This window comes from Hyperolius riggenbachi, chromosome 12, assembly GCF_040937935.1.
Source record: "Hyperolius riggenbachi isolate aHypRig1 chromosome 12, aHypRig1.pri, whole genome shotgun sequence".
NCBI classification, from domain to species: Eukaryota; Metazoa; Chordata; class Amphibia; order Anura; family Hyperoliidae; genus Hyperolius; species Hyperolius riggenbachi.
This window is the reverse complement of record NC_090657.1, coordinates 64812956-64840119: the sequence shown is the minus strand read 5'-3', so window position 1 is coordinate 64840119 and position 27164 is coordinate 64812956. Positions and strand designations below refer to the sequence as shown.

The 27164-nt window shown below is 45.2% G+C and overlaps 1 protein-coding gene across 1 annotated transcript in view; it reads left to right on the top strand.

Moving 5' to 3' along the window:
* The window catches only part of RBL1 (RB transcriptional corepressor like 1), a 60691-nt gene that overhangs the window by 13507 nt on the left and 20020 nt on the right, over positions 1–27164 (top strand). Inside the window, exons 2-7 of the mRNA XM_068263488.1 lie at positions 2425–2558; positions 3869–4069; positions 6347–6411; positions 7619–7747; positions 21253–21401; positions 22945–22994. Of these exons, the coding sequence (XP_068119589.1) occupies positions 2425–2558; positions 3869–4069; positions 6347–6411; positions 7619–7747; positions 21253–21401; positions 22945–22994 (728 nt within the window). The remainder of the gene's footprint in view (positions 1–2424; positions 2559–3868; positions 4070–6346; positions 6412–7618; positions 7748–21252; positions 21402–22944; positions 22995–27164) is intronic.

The window sequence follows — 27164 nt, the reverse complement described above, 5'->3', positions numbered from 1 at the left end:
CATTGCAGGGGGCATTGAAGACTGGGCAATTTTGAGCACCCGGAGTCGGAGTCGTTGATTTCATAAACTGAGGAATCGGGAGTTGGATGATTTTTGTACAAAATCCAGAGCCCTGTTAAGTATTAGACTAAGGAGTCGAGGAGTCTGAGCTATTTTGGGTACTTGGAGTCGGAGTCGTTGTTTCATAAACTGAGGAGTTGGAAGATTTTTGTACCGACTCCACAGCCCTGATTGAAGAGGTGCAAATGGATTGGAGAAGATACGATTTGACAGGTGCTACCAGTGATGATTGAATAATCAATGCAAAGCTTCTACTGTGTTTCTATAAAACATATAAATTTTATTATAAACAAGCCCAATATAAACAATATAAACAATAAAAAACCCATGAGATGGCCATCTCCTCACATAGGCCCCCCAATCATACCACTAACACACACTGGCCAGGACTAACTATGAGCTCATGCATGAGGCAGGAACTATCCAGGATGGAAACAGCAGATGACAGACCAGAGCAATAAACTGCCCGGAATGCAAGCATAAGTGATGGAAAGATTCCACTGTAGACAGCAAAGATCAGGGTGTCCAGCCAAAGCAGTAGATTAACAAGCCAGCAGTGATGAGCACAGCAGCAGCAAAGCATGTGCCTATGGACGCAACAAAGCAGCCTTGATTGGCATATAAGCATCAAACCAGTGTCAATCTGACGGTATCTCACCCTCCTGTAGCTCAACGGCAATGGGGAATGCGAAGAGTTCGTCTATGGTGATGTTAACCGGCTGTGTTGCGTGCTCTTGTCCACTGTATATGGGCTGCTACTGTCCGGTCCAACCTGTGGATGGAGATGTCAGCCGAGTGGCCACTGCGACCACATGGACAGAAGGGATGTGCGTGTCCCAATGGATGCAAAGTCCTGGTCTGGTGGTATCAGATGTCCCCCATGAGGGTGGGTGGCTGGTAGATGAGAAGGGAGCCCGCGGGAGGAGACGGCGTCTTATGCAGGCACGGCCCTTACATGTTTCGCCGTTCTCACGGCGTCATCAGAAGGCGTGCCAGAGTCTTCATCATGCGGATGTATATCCGCTCATGGGGCCAATCAGAGCTGGGCGGAAGTGCGTGTGCGGGCCGGAAGTGACGAGTGCGGGTCAACAGAGCTGGCAGATGGAAAGCAAGCTCTGGCCTCCGCGTCACAGGGCCCACGCAGCTCCGCCTCCAAGCTCAGGTACCCCTATTGCAGTGAATCTACGCTATATCATTCATTCATCTTAGACATACAGACAAGTCAACTTGTCCTTCCTATATATATCTCAGTGTCTAAATATAAACCTAATCTATTACATATATATAGAGAGAGATGGAGGGACAACTAGAAAAATGTAGCTCAATGCATCTGAGTCACCCAGACGCTGTGGAGCAGTGCATGGCATAATTCACATACAGCCATGCACCAAAAAACGATAAGCCATAGAAATAGTCCCCTACAAGTTCAAAACATCGTGTCAGAGGCGGAGCAACCGCGAGCTGTGATACCACAAGAGAAGAGGGGGGGGGGGAAAGGGGAAAAGGGGGAGGGAAGGAAGGGGAAGGGAAAACGGGAAAGGGAGGGAGGGGAGGGGAAGGAGAAGGAAGGGAAAAGGGGGAAGAGGGCAGGATGGAGGAAAAAGGGGGAAGGAGAGGGAAGGGACGGGAGGGTAGGGAAGAGGGGCAGGGAAAAGGGGCGGGGAAAAGGAAAGGGGAAAGTACAGAGATGCCAAAAAATCACATAATGATTACTACAAGGGTAAGAACGAGGCATAACTAAATGCCTCGTTTAAGCCTGGGGGCTGGCATGCCTTTAGTTCAAAAATCCACCTGGTTTCCCTCTGGAGGAGGAGACGGTCAAAGTTGCCCCCCCCCCGTATACTACTATGGATTCTATCAAGTCCTACAAAGCGCAATTTCTTGCCAGTACATGTGGGACATTCTCTCACATGTCTGGCAATGGGAGTACAGGATTCTTTATTACTAATATTTTGCATGTGTTCGGAAACCCGTCTCCATAAATTTCTCTTTGTCTTACCTATATAAAATGAGCCACAAGGGCAAAGTAATAGATAGACAACTAGTTCTGTCTGACAATTCACATAGTGTTTCAGGGTATAGGATTTCCCATTAGGCAACATGACCGTCCTCCCCACTTTTATAAATTGGCAATAGGGACACCCCCCACATGTGTAAGTTCCTAACACAATACAGTGGCGTCTCGGGTTGACCCCTGATTGAAAAGGTGTTTGGGAGCATAGAACTGGTAGCTATAGTAGCAGAAGTGTATGGAATTTATGTGAACTAGTACAGAAGTTCAGAGAAGCCTTTACAAGTTCTTCACTGGCTCTGCATTTACTAGATGTGATTGGCATGTTGATGAACCTGTGTTTTTATTTACAGGGAGAGATGAAACACTGGCTAGCATGTGCATTGTATGCCGAATGCCGGAAATGCGTCATCCCAACAGTTGGAAAAGGTGTGATGGAGGGCAATGGAGTGTCTCTGACCCGTATTCTCCGCTCTGCCAAACTGAGGTAGCTACTCTTTTGTTTTGTTTGAAATCCTGCATAGATTTGATGTAATGCAAATTCAGATTCCATTGTAGGCTAGCATTTTGTTCTGAGCACAGAGCTGACCCCACCCACATTCTCTCTGTGCTTCACTGGAGGAAGCAGATGGAGGAGGTGGGCGGATCATGGGATCTTCTAAGTGTGAGGGAAGTAACTCCCACTCTCCTGCCAATCCATACTTTTTTCACAGATCTATGGATCATGTGATTGACTTTTCCAAAGGGAATTTGGAACAGTTGCTTAAAATATGCAGATCGTGTGAGTGACGGCATAGTCCCCTATTTATCTCTGCTAACAATGAAGAATCCGTGAGGATGATCTAGCGCTTCACTTACCAGTGATGGGCCACTTCCTGTATCAGACTTCCACAACCTCAAGCTGCAATCTTGCTGCAAGCAAAGAGTTCTGTCAGTGCCCCGCCCCCTTCATTTTTTTACAGTCTGATCTAGGCCTGAACGATCGAATTTAAATCAAAATCGTGATCACCAAGCTCACAATTTCGGAATCGTCAAAGTGGCAATTTCTGCGATGACGTTATTTTCACATGGGGGAAGCTTGAAGAAGCGGCTTCAATCTTCCCCCTAATCCCTTTGCGTGTGGCCCGCAGCATCAGCAGTGTTGGACATACCTTCTGACAGGAGTCGAACGCTGCCAGCTCTTGTGTACGGCATACTTCCTGGTTCCTGTATGTCACATGACATACAAGAAGTATGCCGTGCATTAGAGCCTGCAGGAGGTTAAGTGGATAGACGCACATCGCTGGACTTGTGCTGGAAGGTATGACCAGCACAGCTGCAGCTTCGGGGACAGGGAGCACAGAGAGAGACCCAGAGGGTGCACAAAGACAGAGAGAGGGACAGAGAGGCACAGAGGGGGAACAAAGCTTGATTTTAAGGAAATCGTAAATGGAATCGAAATCGTGATTTCAGACAGAAATCGCTCAATACAATTTTTTCCTAAAATCGTTCCGGCCTAGTCTGATCATACTACTCCTACAGAAAGACTTGAGTAGCACCGGTCTATGTTTGCTACAACTTTATTATAATAGGATAATTGTGTATTGGTTCCAAATTAGAATCAGTCTGCCTCCTGCAAATCCTGTGGTCTCCTTGTAGAGTGCTGTATTGGCAGACCACACCCCTTCCTGGTCTATAGAGAATAAATGTCATTGTCATGTGACTCACCACCTCTTTTGCAGGTCTGGAAGTAGAGAGACTGAATAATCGAATGACTCACACTGGAAAATTGTGGGGGTTTTGTGTTTTGTTCAACAGCCTCATCCAATTCTTCAATAAGATGAAGAAGTGGATGGACATGTCTAACCTTCCTCAGGAGTTTAGAGAGCGAGTGGAGAGACTGGAGAGGAACTTTGAGGTGTCCACTGTCATTTTCAAGAAATTTGAGCCAATCTTCCTGGACATGTTTCAGAACCCTCACGAAGAGCCTCAGAGACTGCCAAGAAGCAGAAAGCAGAGGTACCCGCCTTTCTCCTACTGATGAGCATGTATACGCTGTGCTATAGCCTGTCATTACAAACTAGAGGCATTAGATATAGACAGCAGCGCTATCTCAAAGTCACTATTGAACAAATATTGTTCAGCAATAAGCAGTCCACGATAAAGCACTCTTCAATCTTCTTAAAACTTTCAGTAAACACTATATGGTTAATACACAAGTGGTCAAGATTACACTCACTAGACACACTGACTCTTGCCGCAGGAGTCAGTGTAAGCAGTGAAGGGTTTTGGCCCCCCTCCTAGCTCTCGAGCCTCTTTATCCTCGGACCCCCACTATAAAGGTATCTGGACCATCACAACCGCTCCCATTACAGAGGGGTAAAACTTGATAGCTTAATGTGATATGTCAAAACTTCTCAGATCCACCAATATCACAATTCCTCAAAGACAAGCATAAACAGCTTCCATAGCGTAATACAGTTTATTTAAAAAGTGTTAAAAACATCCAATACACTCATGTAAGCGGCAGGCGCACCCCTGATGAGAACTGACGTTCGAAACGCGTAGGGTGGGGAGGCGTGTGCCGGCTAGGAATCCTATGCCACAATAGTGTGAGCTGAAGCTACAGCGTGGGGGGATCGGCATCCAACTGAGCGCTAATCCGGAGTGGTGCACGGGGGAAAGCCCGACCATAAACTCTATGCTGGAACTTTGATTCCGCTTACGTTAGTATATTGGATGTTTTTAACACTTTTTTAAATAAACTATTACGCTATGGAAGCTGTTTATGCTTGTCTTTTAGGAATTGTGATATTGGTGGATTTTGACATACCACATTAAGCTATCAAGTTTTACCCCTCTGTAATGGGGGCGGTTGTGATGGTCCAGATACCTTTTATAGTGGGGGTCCGAGGATAAAGTGGCTCGAGAGCTAGGAGGGGGGCCAAAACCCTTCACTGCTTACACTGATTCCTGTGGCAAGAGTCCGTGTGTCTGGTGAGTGTAATCTTGACCACTTGTGTATTAACCATATAGTGTTTACTGGAAGTTTTAAGAAGATTGAAGAGTGCTTTATCATGGACTGCTTATTGCTGAACAATATTTGTTCAATAGTGACTTTGAGATAGCGCTGCTAGTTATATCTAGTGTTTTTGGTGGGGATGCGGTGATCCTTACAGTAGCGAGATCCACTTGACAGAATTACAGTTAGAGGGAGGCTGATATCATTGATATCAGATCATATTGATCTGGTGCAGTACTTTTTTCCGCACTTTCTTATCTGGCGCAGTGTTTTTAACTTTGTAAACTAGAGGCATTGACTTTGTACAGAAGGGATAAGGAAGGCTTTGTTTTGCAGTTTTGGTGCTATGTCCTCTCTCTGTATCTCCGCAATAGGTGCAACGTCTAGGATGCAGTCTGTGTAAAATCCTTAAAGGAATTGCAAGGTGAGACCTTGCTATGTAGCTTTACTTACCTGGGACTTCCTCAAGCACCTAGAAGCCTGTCTGGTCCCTCGCAGCAACTCTATCCTGCTCAAGGGTCCTGCTGTCAGCCTTCTAAGGATCTCTGACCTGATGGTTCGCATGCACAGCTGCGATCATGGGCAGCGCATGGCCACGCATGTGTACACTTCTGCGAGGGACCAGACAGGCTTCTAGGGCTGGAAGAAGCCCCAGGTAAGTAAATCTACACAGCGATCACAGCGAGGTCTTGCCTCGCAACTCCTTTAACAACTAGCAAACTATTTAAAGCACATCTGTACTTGGGAACTTTGTTGCAGATAAAGGCATGTCTATGCTCCCCCATAGTACTGTTTCCACACATATCTTTAGTTTGTACAGCTATATCCTTTATTAAACAGTGAGTGTCTGAAGTCAGCACGGCACTGCCTGGAGTCTGTATTTCCTGAGCCCCAAAGCTCTCTTGAGGAGGCAGAGAGGACCCTTTAGTGTTTGGAGTAGCAGCTATGCTAATGAGCTTCAGCTGTGCAGAAAAGGTAGTTTACGGAACGTCCAGAAAGCACGATAGCAACACGGGCCTCAACAATGGCAAAATCCACGTTATTTAGGTATGTAGAACATTGCAGACTTGAGATCAAGTCAAGGAGAGTTTTTTAGTTCAGGTTTTCTTAATAGTAATAGTTCCCCATTAAGGAACTGAAAGTTTAATACTCCCTATACCTCCCTTTGTGTCAGCATGTGCTTCTATTGGCCATAATTGTGAAGCTCTATAGTCTTTCTATCGTGCTTGTGTTACTGACTGTGAACTTTTACAATCCTTTTCTTTTTTTCCTAGGAAGTTACAGTGTACAGCTAAAGATCTCTTCAGCTTCTGCTGGACCCTGTTTGTATATGCAAAGGGTGGGTAGTATTCCTTTTTATATGAATCATTTTATACTCCTGTAATCTTTCATTGGATCAGATCTCTGAAGATCCTGTCCTGCATGTAAAATCCCTAGCAGGCCTGCTCTGCCAGTTGTGGTGTTCCCTGGCTGGCTCCTATAGAGCCTTCTCGCTCCTCTTACGGTCCCCTCGTTCCGTTCGGTTGAATACTGCTCTGTGCTGCCACGGTAGGCTTCGGAAGTCTTTGGGAGACTGAGTGCTCCCAAAGATGGGCAACTCTGTACTGCGCTTGCGCTGGCCCGCACTCACACATGTGCAGTACGGAGTCGCCCGTCTTTGGGAGCCCTGCCAGTCCTGATTCTCTGCAGTAGCCCTGATTCTGACTTGTGTCCATGTCTACCCTGTGCCTGTACTGCTCTCACCACCCTAGTCACTTGTCGCTTGCAGTCTCTTACCACCTGTCCCTGCCAGCAGCATAGAAAGTCCACTGCTTGGGTGGTATAAGCTTGTCCAACTGTTGGCTAGGACCAGACAGCTGAACATTGAAGGTACTTATGAACTGGGGGAAACCCTATTAAATGAAGTCTGTGGTCTGCTAGATGACCTTTTCAGAAGTGTCCTGGAGCTGTGCTGCTCCTCTGTACTCGCAATAACCGCGCCTTCTGGAAGTTCCTCAGAGTGACACACAGCTATTCTGAACTGTACAGGCTCTGTGATTGGCTCACAGTAATCACTGAGTCAGGAGCCAATGAAATCGCTTCCTGACTGGCCTACAGAGCTTGGCTGTCACGGATAGCTAAGTTAGCAGTCTGTAGCGGCGTCAGATTGATGTAAATGGCGGGACCACGTGGCAGCAGGTAGTTGAAATCTATGCCCTGGCAGTGATAACAGGACATAAACGGGGCGTAGACATCAACTACATTGGTTCGGAAGTAATTCAAGTGTTTGTTTGCCTTTTTTTAGTTTCAATAGATTTTTATTTGAAGAAATTTTTGTTCATAAAAGACAAAAAAGGTAAACATTTCAGAACAATACAGCAAAATGCGTACAGCGGTCAGTATAAGATAATACAATAGCATTTGTGACCAGACCTTAATGACGTACTAATTGCTATTAGAAGATTACAGGGAAATAGTTTGTCAATTTACTGATGTTTGCCTTTATTTAAAGAGACCTGTTGTTTTCGGGAAGTGTGCTATAAACCTCTTTTTCCTTTTTCCTTAAGGCAATTTTAGCCTAATAGGTGATGACTTGGTCAATTCGTACCACTTGCTGTTGTGCTGCCTGGATTTAGTGTACTCTCAGGCTCTACAGTGCCCGCATAGGGATGATCTCGTCAATCCATCATTTACAGGTAAATCCTCCAAACTGTATTCTACAGCCACAGTTGGGATTTATATATATATATATGCCTGTTTTGTATCGGTGGTGGCTCTTTAGCGGCTTAGGCTGTTTCTGCTCATGTGGGGAGCTTTTCTTGTTAAGGGGGAGGGGATTCAAATGCTGAGACAGGTGGGCAGCAAAATGTGTTTCCAACTTGCAGCTGTTTCCTCTGTTTCACACTGACGGCATTTAAGCAGCCAGGGAAGGAGGCAAGTGTTTAACTCCTTCTGAAGACCAGCTGTTTGCTTAAAGTGAACCACCAGACTAAAAATCGACTCAGCAGCACTGAAAAGGCCTGGTGTTTCTTTAACAGTTTCACAGCATCAGAACTTTGTTTCTCTTACACAAGCCTCATTTTTAGCTGCACAGAAGAAAACTGCCCGGGCAGTTTTCCCCTTATGCTGTGCAAAGCATGATGAGATTTCTGATGATGTTGTTCTCGTTCTGCTGATTTGGTGCAATCCTTTTTTTTTTTTTTCATTTTGAATTTGACATTTGAAGCCTAGTGTGTGCAGCTGGGAGGGGTTATCAGGACACAGGACAGTTGGAACTGTGTCTCCTGCTCCTTGTCACCTCCTTTCAACCAAAAAGATGGCTGCCCCCATAACAAAGATGGCAGCCCCCATGAATCGCAAACATTTGCCTGTTCTTTTAAAAAAGGGGTGGGTAAAAGATTATATTACCTATCTATTCTAATTAACATAACTAATGTAACTTAATAACAGTATGTTAGTTTAGGCTAAAGTTCCCCTTTAAAGTGGACCTGAACTCAGAACTTCCTCTCTGCTCTATGCAACAACATACTAACTTTTTTACTTTCAATAATTTTTATTGATTTTAAAATAGAACCAGAACAAGTTTACAGTTAAGGTAATAACTTTAAAGTACATAGCTGTATATAAACATAACAGTAATGCAAGTGGAATACATATTTGGAAAGTCATGACATGACTACATGGATCATAGCACTGTATAGGCTTATGGGAGATGCGCATCACTGATCCGAAAGTTAGCGTGTGGAGGAAATGACCCCTAGCGAACTGTTTTGATGCTCAAGAGCTGAGTGTTAAAGAGAACCCGAGGTGGGAATTACTTTTACTATTGGGGCACAGAGGCTGGTTGTGCGCACTAAGACCAGCCTCTGTTGCCCCATCGTGTGCCTCCATGTCCCCCCTGCTCGCCGCTATACCCCCCGCATTGCTGGCGACACGCAGCGTGTCGCCAGCTCAATGTTTACCTTGCGCTGTCAGTCAGCGCTGCTCCCCTGCCTCCTCCGCATCGGCGCACCCGCCCGTGTCCCTTCCCTCCCGCTGATAGGAGGGAAGTGACGCGGCGGGTGGCGCCGATGCGGGGGAGCGGCGCTGACTGACAGCGCAAGGTAAACATTGAGCTGGCGACACAGCCAGCAATGCGGGGGGTATAGCGGCGAGCAGGGGGGACATGGAGGCACACGATGGGGCAACAGAGGCTGGTCTTAGTGCGCACAACCAGCCTCTGTGCCCCAATAGTAAAAGTAATTCCCACCTCGGGTTCTCTTTAAGAGGCTTAATAACTCAGTTGGAGATGGTAGCGACCGCCCATTCACTCAACCAAAACGGCTGGGCATGGCTACCCTCCCCTATTTACAACTATAGGCTTTTGAGGTCCTATCTCCAGTGAGCCAGGATCAGCATTACAGGCCTTGAAAAGATTGCTCTTACATCGTGATAGCTTCTTGGGATATAAGGTTAGCTGGGGTAAGCGTTGTATCATATCAGATTGCCAATTCCTAGATGAAGATAATTGGTAAGGGGAGAAGGGGGAGAGAGGGAGATAGAAAAGGCTAGAAGGGGATAGAAAAGAAGAGCAAGACCACGAGAGCGAGGGCCCACCAGTTCTCCTTACAGTTAAAGTAGAAACTTTTGATTTCACTTGTTAGCCCAGGTGGGTGTAGTCAGTATCGTCTTAGTTATACGTTTAGTTCAGGCCCAAGAATATAGTTGGTAAGGGGAGCCCATATTTTGTTAAATTTTTTCATCTTATCCATTATTTTAGCTTTAACCATCTTAGCGGTATGGACGAGCTCAGCTCGTCCATCACCGCCGATGGCTGCCGCTCAGGCCCTGCTGGGCCGATTTTGCTCAAATAAAGTGCAGCACACGCAGCCGGCACTTTGCCAGCCGCGTGTGCTGCCCGATCGCCGCCGCTCTGCAGCGATCCACCGCGAGCAGCGGCGAAAGAGGGTCCCCCCAGCTGCCTGAGCCCTGCGCAGCCGGAACAAATAGTTCCGGCCAGCGCTAAGGGCTGGATCGGAGGCGGCTGACGTCCATGACGTCACTCCGCTCGTTGCCATGGCGACAGGAGAAGCCAAACACGGAAGGCTGCTCATCGCGGCCTTCCGTGTTACTTCTGGCTGCCGGAGGCGATCGGAAGAACGCCTCCGGAGTGCCATCTAGTGGGCTTTCATGCAGCCAACTTTCAGTTGGCTGCATGAAATAGTTTTTTTTCTATTTAAAAAATCCCTCCCGCAGCCGTCCTGGCGATCTTAATAGAACGCCAGGGTGGTTAAGCTTCTCAACAAATAAAATGCGGCAAAGTCTCTGTTTAATTTGATTAAAGGATAGAGTTGTGGTATTCCAGGAGGCTGCTATTACTAATTTTGTGGCTGTGAAGATAAAGTTAATTAGAGCATTCTGAGTAGAGGTCAGGTTCGGATACGGTAGGCCCAGAAGTGTATGGATAGGATTTTTAGGGATGGGGGTGTTGACGAGGCCCACGTACAGACTCTTATCCACAGTCTGTTTACTTTTTTACATTTCCACCACGTGTGCGTATGGGTACCAGCCACTGCGCAACCCCTGAAGCAGTTAGGCGTTGAATTCGGTTTGATTTTTGCCAGCCTTTGTGGGACTAGGTACCACCTAAATAACAATTTATAATTGACTTCAATTAGGTCAGCATTCACAGAGACCCGAGGCATATTGTTCCAAATGCCCTGTAGATCTTCGGTTGCTATAGTCACTCCCAGTTCTTTTTCCCATTTTATTATATATTCTGGTTTCCATTCTGAAAGCGCTTGTCAGGTCCTTATATATCATAGAAATGACTCCAGGGGAAAAGGGGTTTGTTGCGCATATTGCTTCGTATGCTGTTCTACATGAAAGAGAGGGGTAGCATACTAACTTTTAAAGAAAAACATTTCTTTGTTTATAGCTGCAATAAATCTGCAGTGTGCCTACTTCCTGCTCTCATGGAAGCAGACATATTGTTAACATCCTGTGTTTACCAATTATTCTCTTCAGTAGCGGGAGCTGACCTAGCTGAAGAGATCAAATTACAACTTGTGATTAGTCACAGATGAAGGGGACAGGCTAAACTCTCCAAATATATTCAGGGTGCATGTTTCTGTTTTCCTGTCCTGTGAAAGAGCTCAGGTCAACTTTAGACAAAATCTTTAAGGACAACTGTAGTGAGAGTGATATGGAGGCTGCCATATTAATTTCCTTTTAAGCAATACCAGTTGCCTGGCAGCCCTGCTGGTCTATTTGGCTGCAAAAGTATCTGAAGCACACCTGAAACAAGCATGGGGCTAATCTTGTCAGATCTGACGATAATGTCAAACATCTGATCTGCTGCATGCTTGTTCAAGGTCTATGGCTAAAATTATTAGAGGCAGAGGATCAGCAGTATAGCCAGGCAACTAGTATTGCTTAAAAGGAAATAAATATGGCAGCCTGCATATCCTTCTCACTTTAGTTGTCCTTTAAAGTGGATCTGAACTCTTGCACAAGACAGAAGTGCTTTTGCACCTTGGATGTATTTAGAGAGTTTAGGCTGACTTAATTCCCTCTCATTTGTGTCTAATTATAAGTAGAGATGGCCCAAACCTCAGATTTTCGGTTCGTGAACCGCGAATGCGAACTTCCGCAAAAGTTCGTGAACATGCAAACTTCCTCGAAACGCAATAGACTTAAATGGAGAGGCGAACTTTGAAAACTAGAAACATTTATGCTGGCCACAAAAGTGATGGAAAATATGTTTCAAGGGGTCTAACACCTGGAGGGGGGCATGGCAGAGTGGGCTACATGCCAAAACTCCCTGGGAAAAATAAGGATTTGATGCACAGCAGTGTCATTGGGCAGGCAGTAACCCTCCGGGATCCATGCCTCATTCATTTTGATAAAGGTGAGGTACTGAACACTTTTGTGACCTAGGCGACTTCTCTTCTCAGTGACCATGCCTCCAGCTGTGCTGAAGGTCCTTTCTGACAGGACGCTTGAGGCAGGGCAAGACAGAAGTTGGATGGCAAATTGGGACAGCTCTGGCCACAGGTCAAGCCTGCGCACCCAGTAGTCCAGGGGTTCATCGCTGCTCACAGTATCTACATCCACACTTAAAGAGACTCTGTAACAAAAATTGCATCCTGTTTTTTATCATCCTACAAGTTCCAAAAGCTATTCTAATGTGTTCTGGCTAACTGCAGCACTTTGTACTGTCACAATCTCTGTAATAAATCAACTTATCTCTCTCTTGTCAGACTTGTCAGCCTGTGTCTGGAAGGCTGACAAGTTCTTCAGTGTTGTGGTTCTGCTATGAACTCCCCCCTCTATGCACACTGCCTGTGTGTTATTTAGATTAGAGCAGCTTCTCTCTTATCTTTTACAAGCTGGATAAATCGTCCTCTGAGCTGGCTGGGCTTTCACATAGTGAGCAATTACAGACAAGGGCAAAGCTGTTTGCAGGAAGAAAAGAGCAGCCTGAAACTTCAGTGCATGAGAGATGCAGGGGGAAAGAAACACACAAATGATCTCTTGAGATTCAAAAGGAAGGCTGTATACAGCCTGCTTGTGTATGGATGTATTTTCTATGTGTGGACATACTGTACATCAACCTACTTCCTGTTTTGGTCGCCATTTTGTTTGTTTATAAACAAACTTTTTAAAACTGTTTTTAACCACTTTTAATGCGGCAGGGAGCAGCGAAATTGTGACAGAGGGTAATAGGAGATGTCCCCTAACGCACTGGTATGTTTACTTTTGTGTGATTTTAACAATACAGATTCTCTTTAAGGCCAGGTAGTCGACTACCTGCCAGTCCAGGCATTAGTGGAGGGTGGATCCGGAAGCGCTAAGGCGAGGCGTTGGACTAAAAAAAGTCCGCATGTCCAACATCACCATGAGATCGCTGGAGCGTCCTGTCCTTGCCTGCATGGGAGAAGGTTTACTGGCAGCGGTACCTTTATTACGTTGTGCTGTGACATTACCCTTAAACGCACTGTAAAGCATAGTTGCCAGCTTGTTCTGCATGTGCTGCATCCTTTCTGCCTTCAGGTGAGTTGGTAACATGTCCGCCACTTGTGCCTATACCGAGGGTCTAGTAGCGTGGCCAACCAGTACAGCTCATTCCCCTTGAGTTTTTTTTTTTTTTTTTATACGGGGGTCTCTCAACAGGCTGGACAGCATGAAAGACGCCATCTGCACAAAGTTGGATCCAGACGTACTATCCATCTCCTCTTGCTCTACCTCAGTGATGTCAGGTAAGTTCTCCTCCTCCCCCCAGCCACAAACAATACCACGGGAGCATTGAGCAGCACAAGCCCCCTGCGACGCCTGCTGCGGTTGTTTTTCTGCTGCCTCCTCCTAAACCCCCCCCCCCCCAAAAAAAAAAACCCCAACACTTTCCTCATCATCTGACTCCTCTTCCGCACACGACTCTTCCTCCTCATCATCTGACTCCTCCCCCCTCTGTGCTGCCGCAGGTGTTGAGGAAACATCTGATTCTGTTGAGAATTGATCCCACAACTCTTCCTCCTGTAACTGTTCCTGTTCACGCTCATCCAGAGCTTGATCCACAACTCTACGCAGGCACGCTCCAGGAAGAAGGCATACGGGATCAAGTTGATGATGGCGCCTTCACTGCGACTCACCATGTTTGTCACCTCCTCAAACAGCCGCATGAGCCTGCAGGCATTTTGCATGAGTGTCCAGTTCTTCGGCCAGAACATCCCCATCTCCCCAGAGCATGTCCTTCTACTGTAGTTGTAGAGATACTGGGTGACAGCTTTCTCCTGTTGTAGTAGGCGGTCGAACATCAGGAGGGTCGAATTCCAGCAAGTCGGGCTATCGCAAATCAAGCGCCTCACCGGCAAGTTGTTTCTCCGCTGAATATCGGCCAAGCATGTCATGGCCATGTAAGACCGCCTGAAATGCCCACACAACTTCCTGGCCTGCTTCAGGACGTCCTGTAAGCCTGGATACTTACACACAAATCTCTGGATTACGAGATTGAGCACATGTGCCATGCAGGGTATATGTGTCAACTTTCCCAAATTCGAAGCCGAAATTAGATTGCTGCCGTTGTCACACACCACGTTGCCGATCTCCAGTTGGTGCTGGGTCAGCCACTGATCCACCTGTTTGTTCAGAGCAGCCAGGAGAGCTGCTCCAGTGTGACTCTCCGCTTTAAGGCAAGACATGTCTAAAATGGCGTGACACCGTCGTACCATGCAGCATAGGCCCTGGGGAGCTGGGGCTGTGTAGCTGGAGAAGAGATTGCAGTAGAGTTGCGCTGCCACTCAGTCGAGGAGGAGGACGACAGCGAAGAGGATGTAGCAGGAGGAGTATGAGGAGAAGGAGAGGAGGTGGCAGTAGGCCTGCCTGCAAGCCGTGGTGGTGTCACTAGGTCCGCTGCACAGCCACATACTCCCTGCTTGCCATCGGTCACCAGGTTGACCCAATGGGCTGTGTAAGTAATGCACCTGCCCTGACCGTGCTTGGCAGACCAGGCATCCGTGGTCAGATGGACCCTTGACCCAACGCTGTGTGCCAGAGATGACACCACTTGCCTTTCTGCTTCACGATACAGTTTGGGTATCGCCTTTTTTGAGAAATAATTGCGGCCTGGTATCTTCCACTGCGGTGTCCCAATGTCCACAAATTTTCGGAAGGCCTCAGAGTCCACCAGCTGGTATGGTAACAGCTGGCGGGATAACAGTTCCGCCAAGCTAGCTGTCAGGCAAGGGGGTGACGGCAGACATTGGCTTCTTACGCTCAAAGTTTTCCCTCACTAACACCTGGTTGCTGCGGTGGGCAGAGGAGCAGGAGCCGCTCAAAGTGAGAGGTGGAGTGGAGGAGGTTGGCTGTGATTGTAAAGGTGCAAGGGAGAATGCGGCTGAAGATGATGCACCTGAAGGAGGAAGAGGAGAGTGAGGGTGGCTTTGCTTTTGTGTGCTGCTTTTGCTCAGGTGGTCTTTCCATTGCAGTTCGTGCCTTTTCTGCATGTGCCTTCGTAAGGCAGTTGTCCCTACGTGAAAAAAAAAAAAAGTCTATAGTAATCAGCGCAATAAAAAGTTCTCAATCCTTTTCAATGTGACTTGTAATCTTCTCAATCCACCACCACACCGCTTGTGAGATCACTCACCAGCTCCTTAGATCATACTAAATGATCATATGCGTACAGTCAATCAATCAGCCCGTCTGGTCATATGTGGGCTCTTTACTGCCGCCTCCTCAAATCCTCAAAGGTAAAAAGCATAAACAAGCTCCACATAGCGTAATCCAGTTCACTTTAAAAATGTTTATTCCATTAAAAAACACAAGCTGTTACACTCACGTGTCAACAATGTATGTCTATGACAGGCATACAAGTAGGCGCAGGACCCCTTGAGAAAGTCACGTGGACGAAACCGGTTGGGGAGGAGCTACAGGACGCGTGAGGGATTGCGGAGGTGCGCGGATGTCAGCTGGACGGCGGTATTGCGTGGAGGAATCAGCCGGACGCTGCCCGCTATCTTAACAAACCCTGCGCTTACTTGTATGCCTGTCATAGACATACATTGTTGACACGTGAGTGTAACAGCTTGTGTTTTTTAATGGAATAAACATTTTTAAAGTGAACTGGATTACGCTATGTGGAGCTTGTTTATGCTTTTTACCTTTGAGGATTTGAGGAGGCGGCAGTAAAGAGCCCACATATGACCAGACGGGCTGATTGATTGACTGTACGCATATGATCATTTAGTATGATCTAAGGAGCTGGTGAGTGATCTCACAAGCGGTGTGGTGGTGGATTGAGAAGATTACAAGTCACATTGAAAAGGATTGAGAACTTTTTATTGCGCTGATTACTATAGACTTTTTATTTGAGATTTATTAATTGACATTGAGGCATCAATTGAAATCGGCAGCATTATCAGGATTGTGTGGTGTGTGTGGAGCTGCGCACGGATATCCTTTGTTTTTAGTTGTCCCTACGTGGGTGTTGGCCTTTCCACAGCTATATTTGTGGTGGCAGAGAGTACAGATGGCATTGCTGTGATCTTTGGCAGACACACCCTGGGGTGTGGGCACTATGGTGGCGTCAACAGCTGACGTTGAAGGGCATGTTGGCTGGCTGTCCATAGGTGGTGATACATGGCGCCGGACACTGCCACCAGCTGTTTCTGACGACGAGCTCCCCCTGCTTCTTTCAGGAACTCGTCTCCTCCTACTCCTCTCTGTTTCCCCCTCTGAACTGTCCCCCCGTTCATCTCCTATTGGGGACCCCCCCCCCCCCCCGCTTCGCTTGAATCAAACGCCTCCAAAACTGCACCAACAGCAGGTACTTCTTCATCCTCCTCACACGTTACGTCCATAGTATTGCCTAACTCAGACATATGAGGTGTTGTAACTTGCTTAGCGCCTTCATCTCGTAACAATAATGGCTGTGAATCGGTGATTACCCCACCAAATAACTCCTGCAAAGTGTCAAATGTAGCGGATGTGGTACTTGGAGTAGCGCTGGTGGCTGCGGAAGTTGAGGTGTTCTGTGTTAAATAGTCAACCATGTCCTGACAATCTTGGGAGTTGATGGGACGTGCCTTTTTCTGAGCACTGTACTTTGGTCCAGGGCCGCACGAAATCACGTCAGCACGACCTCGAACAGACCTGCCGGATGGCCTGCCTCTGGCTGTTGTTTTGTCCATATCGGGGGGGGGGGGGGGGGGGGGGAATGAAGTGAAAGGTATGCACTGACTTGACTAATACAATGTGCAGTCACACAGGTGCAGTGAAAAGTATGCAGTGACTGGTATCACAATACAATGTGCAGCTGTCATACAGGTGCAGTTAACAGGTATGCACGGACTGGTATACTAAACAGCGTGCGGTCACACAGGTGCAGTGAACAGGTATGCAGGGATTGGTATTACAAATGTGCAGCTGTCACACACACACAGGTACCGTGAACAGGTGCAATGACTGGTGGTATTAACAATGCGTGCGCTCACGTTGGGTAGGTCGGTGCACTGAACAGTGAACAGGAGCAGTGATTGGGATTACAAATGTGCAACTGCCTGTCACACACACACAGGTAGTCACTGAATGTGCTGTGCCTGGCAGTGGCACAGTAGGAATTACCACCAAGGGGCCAAAGGTCAGCTGAGACTGACAGGGCTGTATATAATGCAAGTGGGCCACACACACAAAAAAAAAATAGATCACAAGAACAAGATTAGCTCACAAAAGAGCTGTTGAGGGGTGCTTTTTTTTTTTTTTTTTTTTTTTTTAAGCAATAAGAATCGGCAAGGAGCAAGCTAACAAGCCTACAAGAGCCTTACTAAGCTTTCCCTATAGCTCTCTCTGCAGCAGCTCTCCCTTCTCTACTACAGGCACACGAGTGAGTGAAATGCCTGACGCTGCCTGCCTTTTATAAGGGGGTGGGGCTCCAGGAGGGAGTGTAGCCTGATTGGCTACAATGTGCCTGCTGACTGTGATTTAGAGGGTCAAAGTTGACCCTAATGATGTAGTATAGGGGCGAACCGAACTTCCGAAAAAGTTTGCGGTTCTCCGTGATCGCGAACCACGAAAGTTCGCCGGTTCCCGTTCGCTGGCGAACTGTTTGGGCTATCTCTAATTACAAGTTGTAATTTGATCTGTCACTTGAGTGCCATGGCAGATAAGCTCATTTGAAAGCACAGTATGTTAACAATATGTCTGCTTCCATGAAAGCAGGAAGTTGAAACAGTGCAGATTTATTTCAGGATTTGTATCAGCTTTAAAAAAAAATTTTTTTACTTTAAAGGCTATTATGATATTGTGTATTTTTTAGAGCAAAGAGGAAGTCCCGAGTCAGCTTTAACAGGTGTGTATTTGTACGTGTCAATCAAGTTGCTAGGGAAAAAAATTGATTTAAGGCATGGAATAATTTTCCTGTTGATTGCTTAGTGTTTGTATGAAATTTTAAGTACATCTCTGGGCAAAAACGAAACCCTCAGCAGACAGTTAGATTTATAATATTTAACAAATATTAAACCTGTATGTATTTAGAGAGTTTAGCCTGTCTAATTTCCCCTCAACTGTAAGTAATCACAAGTGTATTTTGATCTCTCAGCTGTGAAATCTTTTAGAGCAGAGGAAATTCTGAGTTCCAGTCAGCTTAAATTGCACAGGCTGATTACTCACTGTTTCAAACTGCAGTCAAGTATTGGGGTATGTGCAAGAAATGGTTGCACATACATACGATTGCGTGGAACCGACAAGCCGCGCTTTATTGGAGGTGTTATTTGCTAGACAGAGCTTCCTCTTTTCTCTAGCCATTTGTGCCTTGCCTGGTGCTTTAGCTTATATTCCCCTTATAAATTGTAGAGCGTATTTCTCTTGTATAGGTCAACAGTGAAGTAGACCGGTAACACGAGTGTTGTGTAAGCGACAGTTTAAAGTTGATGTCATGCTGACTTCAGTTGGTAGGACTTTGCTTTTTCCCAGCAAATTTCATAATGCTAAGACCAGCTTTCTGCAACTTCTGTGTTAGCCTGGAAAGACCTGCTCTGCACCTTGCCAGTACTCTCTCTAGCCAGGGGTAGCAAATAAATGTGTCATTCAGTAGTAGGCCTGAACAATTTTTTATGAAAATATTGAATTGCACGATTTCTGTCAGAAATTGCGATTTCGATTCTGTACACGATTTTTGATATACAAGGAATGATCTGATCGCTCCGACCACCCATGACACAAAGCCCTGTGTGTGAACCCAGTTTTAACCCAGGTGTAGAACTTAATAGGCTCCCCTATTGTGCAGCTTATTACTCCAGGAAGAAAATGGCATAGTGTGGTGGCGTAGTGGATAGCGATCTCGCCTTGCAGCGGTTCAAATCCCAGCCAGGTCAGCATCTGCAAGGAGTTTGTACTTCTCCCCGCGTCTCTGTGGGTTTCCTCCGAGCACTCCAGTTTCCTCCCACATTCTGAAGACATACAGATAAGTTGATTGGCTTACCCCTAAAATTGACCATAGACTACCATACATACACTACACGATACATACATGGACATAGGACTACAGTAGGGATTAGATTGTGACATCCTCTGAGGGACAGTTAGTGACAAGACAAATTATACTCTGTACAGCGCTTTGGAAGGTGTCAGTGCTATATAAATACTAATGTAGCAGGAAATATATATATTATTATAATTTGGTTACTATCACCCCCCTCCCCCCCAGCCAGGCAGCAGTACACATGGGATGTTGCAGAGAGGGGGCAGCAGCAGCAGGTTGTAGGAGCGGCACGAGCCGTCCTTCCTGTGTCTGCCCCATTCACTAATGTGGCTGTCGCGCTGTGAGGAAGGGGGCATGGTCCAAATCATTATCCCCTCACTGGCCTCCTCTCCAGCAACTACTGCTTTTACTCATGTACGCAACTGAGAGGAGGGAGCAGAGAGCAGGTACCAGCAGCGGCGAAAACCGCAACTCTGAAGATTGTCTTACTCCTGATCACGATTTTCTGTTTAAAACCGAAAATCGTTCAGCCCTATTCAGTAGCGAGTTAGTCCAGTCTGGGATGATTTGCTTCCTTTGACAAAAGTGAAAAAAAATATACAAAAACTTTTCTATTTATATTTGTTACTTGCTTTCTTACATAAAACCATCTTGACAGTTAAAGAAGTCTGCATGACTTTACCCTGATAACCGTTATTTGGGTATAAACCATTTCTAATGAGTCTTGTGATTTATAGCCGTTGTTTAAAGAGGAACTCCAGTAAAAGTCATAAAAAAAAGTGCTTCATTTTTACAATAATTATGTATGAATGATTTAGTCAGTGTTTGCCCATTGTAAAATCTTTTAAATCCCTGATTTACATTCTGACATTTATCACATGGTGACATTTTTACTGCTGGCAAGTGATGTAGCTGCTGCTTGCTGTTTTGGCAGTTGGAAACAGCTGTACACAGCTATTTCCCACAATGCAACAGAGTTCACAGACAGGAAACTGCCAAGAGTACTGCTCAGAATTTCTTTGTGGGAGGGGTTTCACCACAATATCAGCCATACAGTGCCCCCTGATGGTCTGTTTGTGAAAATGAATAGATTTCTCATGTAAAAGGGGGTATCAGCTACTGATTGGGATAAAGTTCAATTCTTGGTCGGAGTTTCTCTTTAAGTTGAAGCAAACCTGAAGTGAAAATGAACTGGTGAGATAAACAGTTATATCTATAGTCCTAATCCTAATCAGAACTTGTTTGGAGTCCCAGTTTTATTTTCTATGAAAAAGTTAAAATCTGTGTTTTCAAGTGTTGATAATTTCAGGTACATTAGGCAGTTTTGCAATGTTATCCAGCTCCCATACAGACACATTTTGAACTATTGAACTTATCTGTTTCCTGCCCTAAGACGTGTTTTCCTCAGTCACAGAGGAGTTTGGTATCGCCTCTGTGTTATCACTGAGCTATGCTACAGTATAACTGCAATCTGCCATTAAGGGCCCGTTTCCACTATTGCGGTGCGGAATCGCCGCATATCACCGCTGACAAAATCGCATACGGATGTGATTCCGCATGCAGTTTTTGCCGCGATTTCGCATAGGCAAGGTATATGCGATTTTAACCATGTCACTGCCTGTGTCAATTTACATTACTTTCAATGCGAAATCGCAGGAAAAAACGCATGCGATTTCCCTATTAAATACATTGCCTGCGATTCGCTTGCATTCCACACGCAGGCAAATTCTGCAGGGTCTACCGTGCAGAAAAATCCTGCACTGAAAAACGCAAATGAAAACTGACAAGTGGAAACGGTCCCATCCACTTGTATTGCTTATGCAAATCTGCATGCGGATTCGCGCTAGTGGAAACGGGCCCTTAGAGCCCTGGATTCTTAGGCCTCATTCACACTGTGCACTTCTGTCTGCTTTTTTTCAGCACATCAATGTTTCAGATTGATACATGTTGCTGAAAAGCAGACAGAAGCGCACTAGTGTGAAAGAGCCCTTAGCCCTTACAGAATCCTGATAATATGTATATAATCTATGGGTTTTCTGTCCTGATCTTTTAGAAGCTATGCAAGTTGTAGTTTGGTGTCGGAGAGCATAACATAGGATCTATCTGGACATATCTGCAGCACATTGCTGACAACTGCAAGTTCTAATAAAAAGCAATTGCATATGTTCCATTAAACATTCAGCCTAGCTACACAGTGTGATTTGTGTGACTGATGATGCCCTATAACAGTGTTTCTTATGTGAGCAGCCTCGCTGTGTGATGCCGACAGCATGGAAGAGGACCCTCCTTGTATTATCAGCGCGCTGTGTGAGCATTATGATGGACTCGCAGTGGAAGCAAAGGGAATTAAAGAGCATTACTTCAAGCCTTACATTTCAAAACTCTATGACAGAAAGGTACTTTTGTCTCTGTTGAAAGGAATGTGCTTTCTCGTTGTGCTACACACTATCTGACGGCTCTTGTTTTATGCATTTACAGACCGTGCATGGTTTAATGTTGTAGTTATGCAAACACGTGTAAATCCAGCCAAAAACCCTTCTAGGGATCACCCAGAAGGATCTCACAAATGACAAGCTTATCCCAGAGAGGGGAAAGGGCTGTATGCAGGGGTCAACTCACCTAAGCCGCCACCTCCTTCCTGAAGTGCTCCATGCCACATTCCAACACCTTCTAAGCCTCACTTTCTGCTCTGAGGGTGGAAGTGTAAGAAGATGGAACAAGGCATGGAGCACATTGGAGAGTGTCGACTTAGAGACTCTGAAGTCCCTTTTTTTTTTTTTTCCTGTTTTTGTTATAAAAACCTCTGAAGCTTGAATGTCCCAGTTAAATCACCACATCCCCGTGGCAGATGTATGATTTATTACACTGAAATAGCCCTGCTAAGCTCCTGGGCTCGCAGGGCTTTACTTCCACAATGAGGCAGAGCTTTAGGCTGTAGCTCTGCCTCCTCCGCAGTCAATCTCTGCAGATCACCGCCTCTCCCCGCCCCTCTCAGTCTTCTTTCACTGAGAGTTGCGGAGAGCAGGTGGAGATCCGCCGAGATTGATTGTGGAGAGGCAGAGCTACAGCCTAAAGCTCTGCCTCTCCAGAGCAGCACGATCTGCAACCTGAAAAGTCGTAGAACTTTGCAGGTCAATTACACTGTAATAAATCACCCATCTGCCGAGGGGATGCGGCAATTTAACTGGGGCATTCATGTTTAAGAGGATTTTATGACAAAAACAAGAAAAAAAGAGACTTTAGAGTTTGTTTTTTTTTATTAACCCCCACATACAAAGCCTATACGCTCTTGGACGATTTTACTTTCTGGTTTCAAAAACTTTTATTAGGCACAGAGTCCCAAGTTTCTAGTGTAAAAAAATAAAAACATACAGCAGCCCAACATGGGCTGTAGGGATTATATGAAACATGACATTATTCAAAGAGAATACAATAATAGCATTTGATTAAACATAAATATCAACAATGGCAAACCAATAATGCATATGCAGTAGAAACATCCTGATAGAGAAGTTATTGGGGGACAGGATAGATGGGGATTCTGAATGGGAAAATTAAATCAGTAGTATGGTGGAGTAAGGCCTGTGGTAAGAGGGAGGGTTGGGAAGTATGGGTGACGGTTTACCTTTTTGCAAGATCTTTTTCACTCATTACTACACAATACATGAGCCGTTTATTCCACAAAGGACAGCGGGAGCTCCTTGTAAAAATCTTTGCAGTAATCTTTGCAATGTCCTGAATCCACTTTCTTTTACATTTTTTTGCACACAAGTGGAGATGCTCTTTAACCCACCTACAAGGTAATATGACCTCTGATGTCCTCCTGCAGCTCCCTCTTCTGTGTGAGCAGCAGGTCATGGGGATTCTCTGCACCAAACCCATGTAGATAGGAAATACTGGAAATGTTTCCATTCTCACAGCTTTTCTATTCCCTTCCAGATTCTTAAAGGAAGCTGCTTGCTGGATCTGTCTAGCTTCCCCGACAACAAGTAAGCACATGTCTGTATTTATCAAACATAAGTCATGCCAGTTAAAGGACACCTAAAATGAGAGGTATGTGGAGGCTGCCAATTTCATTTGAAAAAATATATTTTGAATACCATAAGCAGATTGTGTAGGTAAGCTTTAATACTACAATCAATGCCCAATCAAAATTGGTGGTGTGTACAAGGCTTGAAATGATCAGAAACAGAGGATCAACAGGACAGCCAGACAATGTGCATTGTTTAAAAGGAAATACATATGGCAGCCTCCATATCGCTATCACTTCAGGTGTACAGAATTTGTGAGAGATGTTGCATTCTTTACTTTTTCGTGTGTACAGTGCGTGAATCGCATGTGATCAGTGGAAACACAGAACATTTGTATTCTGTATGTGAACATTTGCAGGTGAATTTGAAATTAATAACATAAAATTTCATGTGAATTAACTTCATTGGTCTGTATAAAAATCACATACAAACTGCGCTTGACGAACAAAACTAAAATTGAAAAATCGCAAAACTCAGAAATAAGGAGACTGTTTTAGTGTAAAATAGTAGCATTACAGAGAGATATAAAAGAAAAGTACTTCATAAAGTTGTCTCCTAATTCATTGTCCAAAATATAGTTCCAAATATGCAACGCGTTTCGCAGGTTTGATCCCGCGGGATCAAACCTGCGAAACGCGTTGCATATTTGGAGTTCATAAATAAAATATATTGACTGTGTTTACTACAGTCGTTGTGTGTCTACTTGGAGGAGGTAAGTCCACCACTACCTCCTCTATTTACCAAGAATTTGGTTTTTAAGCTCATTTAGCTTCCTTTTATCCTTTTGGCGCCTCTGTTCTCCTGCATAATATTGTCTTGTAACATAATATTGTCTTGTAACATGTTCTATTGACATTAATGGCCATTGTGAGGAGTTGCGGTAGGAGGAGGTGACACAAAGTGGTAAGTGTAAAAAGGGCCTCATTCTTTTCAAAGCATTCTCTGAATGGTAGTGGCACAGATTAATGTACATGCAAGTAGGCAGGCCAGCTGGCATCTTTGGATAGATTATTTTTGAGTGTGTGTTTTTCAAAATATAATAGAAGTCTTGTTAATCCCCCATGAGGCAATGGACTAGTCCAATTGGTAAGAGGTTCAGAGTCATTAGAGTAAAATGCCATCTGCAAGTGACAGCCACTTAGAAAAGTAATTTACAGTGCATTTTATTCTTGGACAAATGTGAGTGTTATATGTTAGTGCTCTTTTAACCTCCCTGGCGTTATGATTATTTCCAGATCTACGTTCTAAAAGCCATGCAATTTAACAAACGTTTAGACCCTAAAAACAAGAAGACAAACATAGTACAGAAAGGTCTGCAGCAGCTCCTGCATGAAACTCACTCAGGAACGGGATTTGCACCCTGTTCTGTGGCTTTCCATCTGACTCGGGATTACTGCTAAGGAGGTTAAAGGGCAACTGTAGTGAGAAGAATATGGAGGCTGCCATATTTCTTTCTAAAAATACCAGTTGCCTGGCTGCCCTGCTGGTCTATTTGGCTGCAGTAGTGTCTAACGCCAGAAGCAAGCATGCGGCTAATCTTGTCAGATCTGACAATCATGTCAGAAACACCTGATCTGCTCCCTGCTTATTCAGGGTCTATAACTGAAAGTGTTAGAGGCAGATCATCAGCAGGACTGCCAGGCAACTGGCATTGCTTAAAGAGAACCAGAGAGGAAGCACCCTCATGTATTTTACCTTATAAATCAGTGGGAACATGACAGTAAACACCTAATCTTCTCTTTGTTTCATTGTTCTATTTTTAATCTGACTGTTATCACCTCTGATAAGAATCCCCAACTGAGCACTCAGTCTGGCTTTGCTAGGGAATGATTATAGCTGAGTCTGTCTTCTCTGGTGCCTTTTCAAGCCCAAGCCTGCCCCCTTGTGACTCTGCTATAATGACTCAGCAATAATCATTCCCGTCAAAGCTAGACTGAATGCTCAGTCGGGGATTCGTATCACAGGGTAGGAGTTTTCTCTAATGTTCCCACTGATATACAGTGGGTTGCAAAAGTATTTGGCCCCCTTGAAGTTTTCCACATTTTGTCATATTACTGCCACAAACATGAATCAATTTTATTGGAATTCCACATGAAAGACCAATACAAAGTGGTGTACACATGAGAAGTGGAATGAAAATCATACATGATTCCAAACATTTTTTACAAATAAATAACTGCAAAGTGGTGTGTGCGTAATTATTTGCCCCCCTTTGATCTGATTGCAGTCAGTTGCCTATAGACGTTGCCTGATGAGTGCTAATGACTAAATAGATTGCACCTGTGTGTAATCTAATGTCAGTACAAATACAGCTGCTCTGTGAGGGCCTCAAAGGTTGTCTAAGAGAATATTGGGAGCAACAACACCGTGAAGTCCAAAGAACACATAAGACAGGTCAGGCATCAAGTTATTGAGAAATTTAAAGCAGGCTTAGGCTACAAAAAGATTTCCAAAGCCTTGAACATCCCACGGAGCACTGTTCAAGTGATCATTCAGAAATGGAGAGAGTATGGAACAACTGTACACCTACCAAGACAAGGCCATCCACCTAAACTCACAGGTAGGGTTGCAACGGCATGAAATTCCATGCTATGATAACCGTCAAAATAAATACTGCGGTATGACGGTATCACGGTATACGGTATTACACAATTATTCTCATTGCAATCACCCTTATAAAAAGCATCGCATCAACATCTTGCATATATCCCCCTGCTTCACTCAGCTAGTACAGGCTCAGGTACAGCTGCCTACATCTCTGCTGTCTCAGCTTGCATGATCTGTGGCTGAAAATCCTCAGCTATCTGCAGTGCAACAGGTTCTCTTTAAAAATGTGCTTATCTGCCGTGGTGGCAGTCAGGTCACAGGTAACATGCGGAGAGATCAAATTACAACATGTGCTCAGTTAGTTGGTGTGCTTTCAAAATTAGCTTATCTGAGGCGGCAGTCAGTGGACAGAGGGGAGAGATTAAATTACAATATGTGCTGTGCTTTGTCACAGATGACAGGGCATTAGACAGACTCTAAAGAGAACCTGAGGCGGCATTTTCAAATCTTAATAGGACACAGAGGCATATCCTGTGTACAATGACATGCCTCTGTGTCCTTGTGCTGCAGCCGCCTGCCACTCCGGGAGGAAGCTAGCGGCGGAGGGAGCCTGTTGATGGATTAAAAAGCCGCAGGTAAATAGAAGGCTAGCGACAAGCAGACTGTCGCTAGCCTGGTGGTATTTTTCTGGGGGGATAGCAGAGCGTGGTTGGGGAATCTGCTGCAGCACAATGACACAGGCATACAGGACAAGTCTGTGTGTCTTAAGATTTGAAAATGCCGCCTCGGGTTCTCTTTAAATACATGCAGGGTGCAGAAATCTGTTCTGCTTCTGTCAGTCAGGTCACTAATGACACAGGAGAGATCAAATTATGTGTTCTGCTGTGCTCAGTCAGATGAGAGGGCAGGTTAAAGAAAACCTGAACTGAAAATTAAAAGTCAAAAAGAGGAAACACAAGTCATACTTACCTTCCATGTAGTCAACTCCTCAGTGTCTTTCTCCTCTCCTGCATCCTGTGTGTTCACGGTGATCAAGGGAATTTTCCGTCCTCCATTTTTAAAATGGCCATTACCCATAACAGCTTTCTGGTCAGCACACAGTTAAACTGTAACATCGCCCACTTGAGCCATAGGGAAACAAGGACGTTAACTGGCACCTCAGTTGACCTCTCAGCTATAACTGACAGCAACTAATATATAACTGACAGCAACTGATATATTTCAGTTCTGACAAAATGTTGTCAGAACTGGAAGTGATCATTGTCAGAAGAAAATGGTGAGCTTCTGAGAGGAACTGATGGCAAGGTAACTATGCAATGTTCATTTGAAGTTACCTATTTTAAATATTTTTACTCAGTACAGGTTCTCTTTAAGTACATACAGGGTGCAGTTCTGTGTGCCATGTGGGGTGTTTCGGTAAACTGGGTATGGGAGAACATTGCGCTGAGTGTTGCTGGATGGAAAAGTAGTGCCGCTGAAAGCTATCAGGTGGGGAGGGAGATCTCCCCCTGGGTGCTGTCGATGTGGGTAAGGGGTTCTTACTAGATGTCTCACACTGTGTGATGCTAGTGGACTGGAGGT